The sequence below is a fragment of the Octodon degus genome, unplaced genomic scaffold (assembly GCF_000260255.1).
Source record: "Octodon degus isolate 3935 unplaced genomic scaffold, OctDeg1.0 scaffold00021, whole genome shotgun sequence".
Lineage (NCBI taxonomy): Eukaryota > Metazoa > Chordata > Mammalia > Rodentia > Octodontidae > Octodon > Octodon degus.
The window spans coordinates 18,696,161-18,708,995 of record NW_004524597.1 but is presented as its reverse complement, the minus strand read 5'-3'; the positions used below and the strand labels follow the sequence as shown (position 1 = coordinate 18,708,995).

At 38.1% G+C, this 12,835-nt stretch overlaps 1 protein-coding gene across 1 annotated transcript in view; it reads right to left on the bottom strand.

The window, feature by feature from the left end:
• The window catches only part of Kremen1 (kringle containing transmembrane protein 1), a gene marked incomplete at its 5' end in the record, with an annotated part of 75,537 nt that overhangs the window by 20,542 nt on the left and 42,160 nt on the right, over positions 1-12,835 (bottom strand). Inside the window, one exon of the mRNA XM_004628173.2 lies at positions 2,689-2,813. Within this exon, the coding sequence (XP_004628230.1) occupies positions 2,689-2,813 (125 nt within the window). The remainder of the gene's footprint in view (positions 1-2,688; positions 2,814-12,835) is intronic.

Here is a 12,835-nt window from a genome sequence, read left to right as displayed (position 1 = left end):
CTGATATTTGTGTGTTGATTATGAGGCCTGCTATTATTAAATTTGGTTGTTAATTCTAAGAGTCTTTTGGTAGATTCTTTGGGGTTGTCTATATAAAAGATCGTGTCCCTTTTATTTTTTTTTCTTGCCTAATTGCTTTTGCTAATGTATCAAGTACTACGTTGAAACAGAGTAGGGGTACTGAGCATCTTTGTCTTTTTCCTGATTTTAGACGGAAAGCTCTCAGTTTTTCTCCATTTAATGTTGGCAGTAGGCTTGTCACAAATAGCTTTTATCCGATCGAGATAAGGTCCCCCTGTACACCTATTTTCCTCAGTGTTTGTAACATGAAAGAATGTTGGGTTTTGTCAATGGATTTTTCTGTTCTATTGAAACAATCGTGTTGTTTGTGTCCTTGTCTCTATGTGATGTATTACACTTACTGACTTGCATGTGTTCAATTATCCTTGAATTCCTGGGATAAAGCCTACTTGATTATAATACATGATGTTTTTCTATGATGTGTTACATTCTGTTTGCCAGTATTTTGTTGAGGATTGTTGTATCTACATAATCTATAGTTCTCATTTTTGGACAGATCCTTGTCTGATTTTGGAATCAGGTTAATGCTAGTTTCTAGGAATGACTTTGGGAGTACTTCTTCCTTTCAATTTCATTAAAGAGCTTGAGGAATATCAGTGTTGATTTTCCCTAAAGTTATTGTAGAATTCAACAATAAATCCATCCAGACCTAGAATTTTCTTAATTGGTAGACCAACCACGAATGAACCCAAAGAAACTGTTAAACTTCCTACCTTTAAATTATGGGTGTCAAATATTTCATTCCAGCAATGGGTAAGTGACTAATATACCTCATTTTTTCCCTCTATTTCTTAGTTAGCATTCTCTGAGAAAGAATATTTTTCTTCTCATTCACTAATATAGATTTATGGCTCAATTTATTCAATGGGGCATATTTACTGTATTATTATCATTATGTTTAGATTAGAAACTCAAATTATATCAGATTTGACTGGTAGGAACTCCTTCAAGGTGGCTTTTGTGTCCCTGTGGCAACTGTATATAACTGTCTATTTTCCTATATAAGATGTTTCAGGATCATTTTGCATTTTCTCAGAACTAGTACTATAATCAGTAATTTTCTCTAAGGAGCTTCTTTTAGTGGAGAATACTATTTAGAAATCAGATCTGGGTGCTAAGTATACTACTCTCTGCTATCAGTATGTCACTGATCCTAGGCTCACCCAATGGGCAGAGCTTAGAAACACATGTGTACATATATACACACACAAAGACACACCATGCCCTTATACTAATCCAATCCCTACCCAACATTTAGGCTTTATTCCAGTTTTTTTTTTTTTAATGTACTTATACAGAGTCTAAAGGGTCTCGCTTACCTTGGTCTTAACCATCCAGCAGAAAAGTATAAAAACAAAGCATAAGAAGTAAAGCCATGGTGTTATGTTGAGCTGTAGGGGACTCAGGTCAACATTGCCAGTGAAGCGGAAGACCCAATACTATTATGAACTACTGAACTCTTTTAGAATATTTTGCTGAGTTTACACGCCTATAATATTTAAATGATGGAACTTAACAAAAAAAGGGGATACAGATGAATGTCCATTTTGTATCTGTGTATTCAAAGTGGTTAGGATAGATATACAGTTACATTCTCTTAATGAATAGAGGAGTTTGTTCTAATGGTATTTGTAAATAGAATGTCAAGTCTGCATCTTGTACAGCAATTAACCACTAGGAAGAATGTATATAATGTGTTAATTATTGAAACTGTCCTACCAATTTGGTTTGAAACTGTCTCATTGCTATTTGTTTCTCAATAAAATTATGGAAAAAAATAAAAATAAAGAGTCTCACTACAAAGATTGGACTCATAGCAATCCTCCTGTTCTCAGCCTCCCAAGTGCTGGGGGCAGGCTGGCATGGCAAGCCAGGGATCGAAGCTAGTCCCTACATCTGCCTAAGCAGATGCTTTAATCCACTGAGCTATCTGGCCAGCCCTTTTATTCCAGTTTTTGATACATTCACTCATGCTCATCTACTTGATCACATTGGGTCACCTGCCTTCCCTAGCCACTTGTCTCAATAGGCCCTGAACCCTGAAAAGCTATCTTCCTTGCTTGGGACTAATTAAGGGACCTTAGATAGGAAGGAAAGAATGAAAGGAAGGAGGAGAAGTAAGAAAGAAAGAGAGAAAGACAAATCTTTTCCTACTTTTCTGATATAACAAACAATAGTATTATTGAGCCTTAAAGATTAAGGAATGAATTTCGGGAAAAAAAGAATGGATAGGAAGAAAAAACAATTATTTTGTCTTAGTAAACTGGCTAGGGCCCAGTAATCCATTAAGAAAGAAAACCACTACCTTGGCTTATTCTCAGATTCTCTGTGGATACAATGATAGCCCATAATACACAAGGGCACAAATACATAAGTCAGTCAGGGGGTCAAACAAAGATGCTGCTATGTATTGGAAATTTTCTTCCCAGTCCTTAAACAAAAACACTGCCTCACTCTCCTGAATCCTAAGCTTACTCCAATTTTTCCTTCTCAGAAAGTTATATGGTTTGACAGGCCTTTTAAATAACACATATTTTTAAATTACTGCAGCAAAATACACTTAAATCTTTAGCTTTTTCTACAGTTATATATCCACAGGGCCATTACCTTGAACCTCTGACTCCGACAGAAACTGATGCAGGTCTGTATGGTAAGTTTGTTGGATGTTTTACTGGTGCCAGTTAGAGGAGGTGGGTTTCCATGATCTTTGTAACAGCCAAGGTTTCCAGGCACTAGAGAGAAAGAACAAGAAAAAAGAGAATTTCATAACATCTGGCTGTGAAACACCAAGAAGGAAAAGCAATCTATGCCAGGTACTTTCATCTGAGCCAATATTTGTACTACTGAGGTACAAATAAATAAATGAATAATAAGTAACCAGCTTTAAAGTGGAAACCTCAGCATTCTCTGCTAAACACCATGTGTTTGCTTTATTCTGAAGTGTACTGGAGATCCAGATCCCTTTTTAATGTGCTCTAAGACATTTCATTTTACTATGTCAATAATGATAGGATTTAATACAGAAGAGAATGAACAAACAGTTTCCTAAAAATAGAGAACTTACAATATGTAAATTTTTTCATAGTCACTAAGGGCAAAAAAAGCCCCCAAAAGTCCATTACCCTATAATTTGTACTCAAACTCCTTGTTTCTTAAAAAATGCCTCAAGTGGGTTTCCCTAAGGTTTCTTGGGGAATTAGCTTCCTATTGCTTCTGGAAAAAATTACCACAAACCTACTGGCTTATAACAACATACATTTATCATCTTCCAGTTCTAAAGGCCAGAAGTACTACATGGATATTACAGGGCTAAAATCAAAATGTCAGCAAAACTGAGTCCCCCCTGGAAGCTCAAGGGAAGAGTCTGTTCCTTGCCTTTTCCATCTCCTAGAAGCTGCCAATATTCCTTGGCTTGCAGCAGTGCACCCCCTTCTTCCATCATAATCTCTTTCCCTCCCTCTACTTCTGTCACAGTGCCTTTTCTGACTCAGATCTTCCTGCCTCTCATTGTTATAAGAACCTGTGATTACACCATATATGTAAATAATCCAGGAACATCTGTCCATCTCAAAATCCTTAACCACATCTGAAAAGTTCCTTATGCTATCAAAAACCATATATTCACAGACTCTAGGGTTTATGACAAACATCTTTGGGGGGCTATTATTCAATCTACCAATGATCATATTAGTGTGTTACAACCACATACCAAATGGTTTGGTCTGGTCTAGTTTAAAAAAAAAGAAGGGGGGGCACTGGGGAGATGGCTCAGTGAAATAAGTGCTTCCCTGGGAAGCACAAGGGCCTGAGTTCAATCCCAGGTTCCACAAAACAACAACAACAACTCTGTGAGAATAGAGGAGTCCAAATAAAAGTACCAACTATTGATAGTCAGCTTTCAAAGATAGATCTCAATGATCCTATTAACTAAATGTTTGATTAACACTGTAATGCAACAAAAAATTTTTCCAGGCATGGTGGCACACACTTATAACCCCTGCACTCCTGAGGCTAAAGTAGGAGGACTGCTACAAGCTCAAGGCCAGCCTGAACTATAAAGTGAATTTAAAGTCAGCTTAAACTATAAAGTGAGATCCTGTCTCAAAGAAACAATAAACCCCCCCCCCAACACACACATTTGGTCTCTGTTTCATTCCTGCTTCCAATTCCTTTAAGTTTCCTGGATAATAGCAACATCTTCTGTTCTAATGAGGCAACTCTTGGTGATTTCCTGGCTAACTTCAGGGTGGGTTCTGGTCACCAGAAAGACCATACCATGATTAAAAACTTGAAACTTTCAGCAACATCTCCCCTTCTCCAGAGAGGAGGAAGGGGCTAAAGATTGAGTTAATAAATGATGAAACCTCCCTAAAAATTCCCGAAAGATGGGGTTCAGAAAGTTTTCAGTTGGTAAACACATCCATGTGCTGCAGGTGTAGCACACTCCACAGGGACAGAAGCTTCTGTGCTAGGGACCCTTCCTGACCTTAAACCTATATACTTCTTCATCTAGCTGTTCAACTGTACCTTTAATATATCCTTTATACTAAATTGATAAATGTGTTTTCATGAGTTCTGAGCCTGACAGCAAATTATGAAACCCAGGGAAGGTCATAGGAACCCTTGATTTGTAGTCATCTTTGACAGAGTATGGGAAACGTGGGGCCCACTACTTGTAATTGATATCTAATAATGGACTGCAATCTTATGGAACTGCATCCTTAGGCTGTGAGTCTGCACCAACCATAGGTAGTCAGTGTTATAATTTAATTGTAGGATATCCAGATGGTATCTAGAGTTGGAGAACTGGGTAGTCTGGGAAAACCCACCTATCTGCCAGTTGGTATCAGGAGTGAAGTGTATGAATGTACAATACAGAAATAAGTTTTTGTTTTGTAAGTTTTTCTCTTTTATTTCCCGTCTCAAATTCATCTGTTGAAGCCTAAATCCCTCACATGATGACATTTTCCATTAGGGTCTTTGGGAGATAAGTAGGATTAAATGAGGTAAACAGGGCTGAGTCCCATGATGGGATTAGTGCCCTTATAAGAAAAGAAAGAGTTCAGAGCTCACTCCCTCTACCATGTAAGGATATAGCAAGAAAGTGGCCATCCACAAACCAGAAAGATAGCCCTCACCAGATACTAAATCCGAGGGGCCTTAACCTTGGGCTTCGCAGACTACAAAACTGTGAGAAATAAATCTTTTATTTAAGCTACCCAGGTCAATAGAACTTTCTCATAGATGCCCAAAGTGCCTAAGATAGAGTCCTACCTCATATAGTTCATGTCTTGTGGAATCTCTTCCTCTGTGTATGGTGTGGACTAGTGATTTGATTCTAACAGAATGTGGCAAAGTTGATGGGATGGCATTTATGTGACTAGGTTATAAAAGGTTGTGGTTGCATTTTGCTAGCAGATTCTCTATTGCCTTCTTCGAGCAATATGCCATGATAGAGGCCAGGTAGCAAGGAACTAAATGTAGCCTTCAGGCAACACAGCTAAGCATTTCAGTTCAACAATCTACAAAGAACTAAATCATATTAAAAATTATATGCAATAGAAAATGGGTCTTTTCCCAAGTTGAGCCTTAAGACTCCGATCCTTTTGAGAGAAAACATTTTTGAGAGAAAATTTGATTCAGAGGACCTAGCTAAATTATACTCAGGTCTCTGGACTCATAGAATATGTAAAACAGTAAGTGTGTGTTATTTTAAGTCACTAAGTTTTGGGATAAGTGTTACACAGCAAAAGACAACTACTACACTGGTTTATTGAAATTATCTTTTTTGAATGAAGAAATTAATTCATTGTGGGTCATGGATAAATCAGCTTTTCTCAACTGGTTTTTCTGATGAGGCAATTCCCAGCAGGTTCCTAGATAGCTTTGGGGTGGGGCTTATCACTAGAAAAACCAAGCCATTAGAACATAAAACTTTCCAGCCCATCCCATTAGTTTTCCAATGTTGTTATTAATTCAAGAACCACTTTAATATCCATCAACGCCCTCTTCCTTTCTCTGTTTAGCTCCTCATAACTTATATAACTAAAAATATAAGACATGAATAATATTAGGCCCTAGAAGCACTCCTAGGTCAACTGAGAGTTACATATTATTCAATTCCAAAGTGCTAGCCATACAGTCTTGGGTAGATAAGTAGCACTGTCCAATTTAATAAATTCAATCTCCACATTAGTCTTTTAAGCATATAAATATGTAAGTGTAACATACATTTAAAAATTTTCTTTGGCTATCTAACCAGCTCATTTTAAATTGGCAGGAAGTAGCTCTGCTAACCCAAATACTCACCCTCCCCCCTTAAGCCTAGTGGTTACCCTTCTCCCTTGCGTCATACATGGTTCAAATATAACAAATGCGGCTCACCACACAAATGTTAAAATGCATCTTTCGGAAACAAACCAAATCTCTATAGTAGCAAATGTAAACACAATAGCTCTAAGCAGTAGCAGTCCATTGTTCAGTGGGGGCTTGGCTTGGGAATGTTTGGGTTTTAAAGCTTAAACAACTACAGAAAGAAACATTTCTAGTCAGGGACCTATGATTTAAGCTAAGTCTGTTAAAGGGACCTTACATATAAAAACCTGAGCCATGCATTTAATGGTTCTTAATAAGAATTATTATTAATATTCTTGATAAGAATTATTATTGATTGTGACCGTCTTGGTCATTGACTCAAATTATTTTGTCTCATTTATTCCATTGTGCTCACAAGTAAGCATGTTATTAAGTATTCATCTATAGAGAACCCAGGCATATAATCATAAACATTAAGGTTGGAAACAAGCAAAGGCATGGGTTGCATTAATACAGCTGGAACCTATAAGCTTTATTTACAACAATTCAGTGAACAAATCCAGGCAGCTTACTTCCCAACAGGGCAATGAAGTTCTAAAACATACCACAAAGTAGATCACTGGGATCCAACTGTACTCTGCTGCTGTTCTAATGCCTTTGAACATCAATGGTCTGAAGCATCATCTTTGCTCCCCAAGTCCAACTACTCTCCATTCTACCTCCTAAAATATCGTGTGCATCTGTCTGTGCCTCTCTATCCGTGTGCTGCCATTTTCTCAGGTGAAGACTCCATCTCCTCACACTTAGACCACTGTGGCCGACTCTCCTATTTCATCTCCATTTCTGGCTTAGCTACTCTAGGTAGCACAATGCAAACAAAATAATTCTTACACTAAAGGCCAGGAAGGAAGAATGACAAGTGTAGAGAACTTAGGCAAGAATGACATTGGCCTTGGTAGGAACAGTAAAGCTTGAGCATGATCACTGATGGGGGAAGGAAAGCAGTCGGAAAGGTATGTGAGCCCTGCCTCAGACCCATAAAGCTCCCTGGTTGCCGCACAGAATCAAGTCCAGATCTTTTTACATACTATACAGTGCCCTATTCCATCTGCGCTGTTTCTCTTTTTCCTGCCTATATAATCTCTCCCTCTACTCCTTGGCTAACTTCTATATGAAGGCCAAATTGCAGAACATTTGCAAGTTTCTAAGTGTACTTTGCTCTGTGGTCTCTCAATCTTTACACCAGCTATCTCCTCTGCTTAGAACACTCTCCTTAAGCTTAATGCCTAGTTAAGATTCAGCTTGAGCACCACTTTCTGTGAAAAGCCCATGACCCTCTCATCTGCTCTTCTCCCTGCCACCCCAACAAAAAAAGAGAAGTATGGTCCCTGGCTGTGCAGTCTGATAGCAGTCTATGCTGAGTTTGATTCCAGGTACCTTTTTTTGTGTGTGCCTTTCTCCACAAATAAATCAAAGACAAATTAAGGGCAGGACTATATCTTCCACCAGTCACTGTCTTTCTAGGGCTTCAGTGGTCCTAGCCACACAGTAGGTGCTCTGTGACTCTGCTGATCAAACCAGTTGAATGGGTAAAGATCTATCTCAGGTAGCAGAGAATAAATTGGTCGGCAGAAGTAAAAGGCAGAGCTCATCAGCATAACAGCATTCACTTAAGGCTCGTAACTATTGTTTTTAACTCCCTTTTTTTTTTTTTATATTTTAGGGAAAGGTCCACCGGGCATTCAGGGTCTCACTACTAGATTGGACTCATAGTGATTCCCCTGTTTACAGCCTCACAAGTGCTGGGATTACAGGCGTGTGCCACCACACCCAGTCTCAGTCGCTTTCTCAGTGCACCCTGGAAGTGGGCCAGCATACCAGGCCTGGGGATCAAACCCCCCAGCCGCTGCACCTGCTTGCAGGTGCTTTAATCCGCTGAGCTATTTGGCCGGCCCTACTCCTTTCTGCTGTCTTCTTTGGCTATCTGGAAATATTCTGAACAACTGAGTTTTTTCAAGGTTAACATTAAAACTTTTTTTTTTTCTCTTATTCTCCTTGCAGGGAACCTTTCTAAAATAAATCAGATGTTCCTCAAAACAAATTTAACATAGCTCATCTTGCTCTAAATTTTGATGACTTGAAGCCATCAAATGTACTTCACTATAAAGGCCCAGACCGGTGTGCTTTTTTATTATTGCTTCTGTCAGTAATTTGTCTCCTTGTTTGCTGTCTTAGCTTGGGTTTCTGTGTCCTCGGTCTGTGGTGAACTGTGAGTAAGGTCTGGTCTCTTCTCTCTCTCTCTCTTTTTTTTTTAGTTTTTATTTTATTGAGAAACAAATATCAATGGGCAATTTCAAAACATTAATAGGAATTTAAATAATTAATACATTGTACATTGTTATCTTCTTAATGGTTATCTGTATACAAGATGCAGACAGAATATCCTGTCCAAACATTATTAGTACAAATCTTTCTTCTCACTGAATTAAGTGAAAGCAGCTGTATATCTATCCTAACTATTCTGCATATACAGATACAAAATGGTCCTTCCTTTGTATTGCCTTTTTTTATTTAGTCCTGTCAGAAATGGGTATTCCATTGGCATCTAAATACTATAGGTGCGTGAATTCAGCAAAATAATCCAACACAGTCTAGCAATCCACAATAGTAGTGGGTTATCCACAGAAGTTGTTGACTTGAGCCTTTCACAGCTCAGCACATTAATATGGCTTTACTTTATATACCTCATTTTTATACTTTTCTGCTGCATGGTTAAGACCAAGATAAAGCAAGACCTATATAACAAGAAATGTAACTTTTGTATCTGATAAGGTCAGTCAAGTACCCTCAGGATTTATCCTGTAACCCTGTACCTCACTCAGTTCATAGATCCTTTGTCAGTGTCAGTCATGGCCACTGCTTGACCAATTTGCTTTCTGTGAAAGCCTGAGAGGTGACTCTCTCCAGGTGACTCTCCTTAGGCACACTCTATATCATCGATCACACTGCTCTGTGGCCCTATAATCTCCTTGATCAGAAAATTTGGGACACAACTGAGTTACATGATGTTACAATATAGGTTCTCCTATGTCCTAAGTCTTCACTGACCTTGAAAGGCTAGGGTCAAAATGTTGGCTGTCCTTATAGCCCTTCTATTTCTCTAATTTTTGATCTGCAAACTTAGGTTGTTAACCCTCCAGAAGAGAAGCTTATTTTTACCCTACATCTTATGCAGTTGGGTTTAACTTCACTATCTATCTGAATATCAAACATCTTAGGCATAACATGGAACAGGTATTTTCCATCAAGTATTGATATGTTAAACATTAAGTCCCTATAGAATATGGAGATAAAAATTTTAAAAATGAAAAATATTTAAAGAATATAAGTAAACAATTACATATTTTTACACAGAAATTTAGAAATCTAACCATATACAGCATTGTAGCAGGACAGTCCTGTGACTTTTTTTTTCTTTTTCTTGTGTTTTTTTTCATTTAGTACCCATTTAAAAAAAAAAAAAAAAAAACCAAACTTTTACTTGTGAGACAGTATGGTAACAACTGGTATGTCATGGCAAGAAGTATGTATTTAGAAGACCAGAATGACAGGTGTTCCAAGAGTGACCCTTCTATTACACATTGCTATCTTCAGTGCAGCTGCTTGGTTTATAGGTATCAGCATGTATAGTTAGTCAGGGTGAGAATCCTACCAATTAACTGCTAGTTTCAAAAACCTGTTGATGTTTCTCAGGATCACTGCCTTGCCCATCTTGTGCATATAAATGTATGGCTTTGTCCCTGTCCTGTTTCCCAGCTCTTCTCCTTGCCCTTTCCTCATTGTCCAATCCTCAAGTTCTCAGTTTCCTTTTAATTCTGTTATACCTTTCTATTTGTATTTCTTCTTTTGAGTTTTTTTTTTTTTTTGAGTTCTTACACTAGGGAGACTATATGATATTTACACATGTGGGTCTGGTTTATTTCACTTATGAGTATATCTTCAAGTGGCATCCACTTCAATATAAAGGCTTCAAGTTTATCATTCTTTATAGCTGAGTAATACTCCATTGTATAACAATAACACATCTTTTTCAATCATTCCTCATGTGACGGGCATCTTGGGTGTTTCCAAGATTTGGCTATCACAAATTGTGCTGCTATAAACATAGGCACACATAAATCACTATGATATGATGTTTCCAGTTCCTCCGGGAAAATTCCCAGTAGGGGGATAGCTGGCTTGAATAGGATTTCCAGTTCTAGTTTCTTAAGGAGTCTCCACACTGATTTCCATAATGGTTGCACCAGTCTACATTCCCACCAGCAGTGGAGAAGGGTTCCCTTTTCCCCACAGCCTCTGTAACATTTGTTGTTGCTTGATTTCTTTATGATAGCCATTCTTTGTGGGGTGAGACGGTATCTCAGTGGTGTTTTAATTTGCATTTCATGGGTGGCTAGTGATGTGGAGCATTTTTTCATATATTTATTCGCTTCTTTAATATCATCCTCTGAGAAGTATGTGTTCATCTCGGATGCCCATTTCTGGATTGGGTCTTTAAATGTGGGGGCCCTAATGTTTTTCAGTTCTTTATAAATTCTAGAGAGCAGATCTTTGTCTGAGTGCTTACTAGTAGAGGTTTTTTCAAAATTTGTGGGTTTTCACTTTGTTGGTAATTTCTTTTGACGTGAAAAAACTTCTCAATAAGAGTTGGTCCCAGTTGTTAATTCTTTCAAGTGTTACCCATGCGATTTGATTTTTGTTCATGAACTCTTTGCCTACCCCTATGTCTTCAAGAGTTCCTCCTACTTTTTCTTCCAGGAGATTTAGTGTTTCTGTTTTAATGTTTAGATCTTTAATCCATTTTGACTTTAGCTTACTGCATGATGATAGACCTGGGTCAAGTTTTAGTTTTGGGCATGTAGAGAGCCAGTTTTTCCAGCACCATTTGTTAAAGAGGCTATCTTTCTTCCAGTAAGTGTTTTGGTCCTTTTGTCGAAGACCAGGTGGTGGTCTCTTAATAAATCCACTAATCCCGCAGGAGGCCTCCCTCTAATGAACTAATCCAAATCTAGTTATTTCTTATGGGTCCTGGCTCCAAACACCACACTAGGTTAAGGCTCAACATACAGATTTGAGGGGCCACACCAACATGCAATCCAAAACAGTTGTTGCTATAGCTGCTGACAATGTAGAACATTGTAAGTGAAAGGAATCTTAGCATCCATTTCTTACTACTGTTAGTGTCTTGGCTTATTCTCTTCTTTTTTAAAAATTATTTCATTATTTATTTGATACATGGTCTCACTATGCAGTTCAGACTGATGGTGATCCTCCTGTCTTAGCCTCCCCAGTGCTAGGATTACAGGTGTGTACTACCACACTCAGTTTCGGAGCTGGCATGGCATGCAGAACTAGGGATCAAACTTGGGACCCTGCACTTGCCAAGCAGGCCCTTAGACCGCAGAGCTATCTCCTTAGCCCCGCTTATTCTCTTCTTAATGTGCTACTATCTAGGCTTAGGACAAACCTATAGAGTTTATTAGAATAAAAAAGTGATGCATAAATAAGCCAGATTTTGTGACATGTGCTTTTTAGTCCCAGCTACTGAAAGGCTGAAGCAGATGGATCATTTGAGCTCATGAGCTTCATACCACTCACTCAAGGCAAGGTAGCCAAATCCTAGCTTTAAAAAATGAAGAGAATAGTTTCTAAAAGATGGAGTATAGTTATGCTTCCCTCTTTCTGTCAGCCCTACTGTAGCCAGGAGCTGTTTCTGCTTGCTTACAAGTGCTGGGCTAATCTGAAGCACATGGGTGTGACAATCATGAATCCAGGGAGCAGCCAGAATTCTGCATTGAGACAAATCTTAGGGCATATTCTGGTCCCTCCAGCAGAGTCCTTCTAAGCTCAGTTTCTTCAACAGTAGAAAGAGGAAAAATAAGGGCCTCAAAGTGTTCTTGAGAAAAAATGAGATGATGTAAATAACTCAAGGCTTGGCAGGATGGCATGTGCTTAATAAAGGAAGTTTACTATCACTATATATAATGAGGCTTTCATCATTCACCATATAAACAAGCATAATTTGCTGAGTGATAAAAAAGTAAAATAGCATTGATTTAAAAGACAAAATCAAATGCAGTCACCTCAGAAAAATTTTTTTCTGGATATTAAAATATTAGCCTCTTAACTTTCGTATCATATACAGTATATTTCACATAAGTCATCTTTATACAAAGCACTAGCCCATTCAGCAAAGCAGGACAGAAGATATTACTACTATCGGACAAAGAAACCAGCTTACCCAGGTAAAGAGTCTTTATACAGAATTGTACAAGCTGTATCCATAAGATGAGTATACTTGAGTGCCACAGAGTCCTAATTCATGGATTTTCCTTTCATTCTTTCCTTTCTTCTCTCTTTTATTTTTTATTTTAAATTA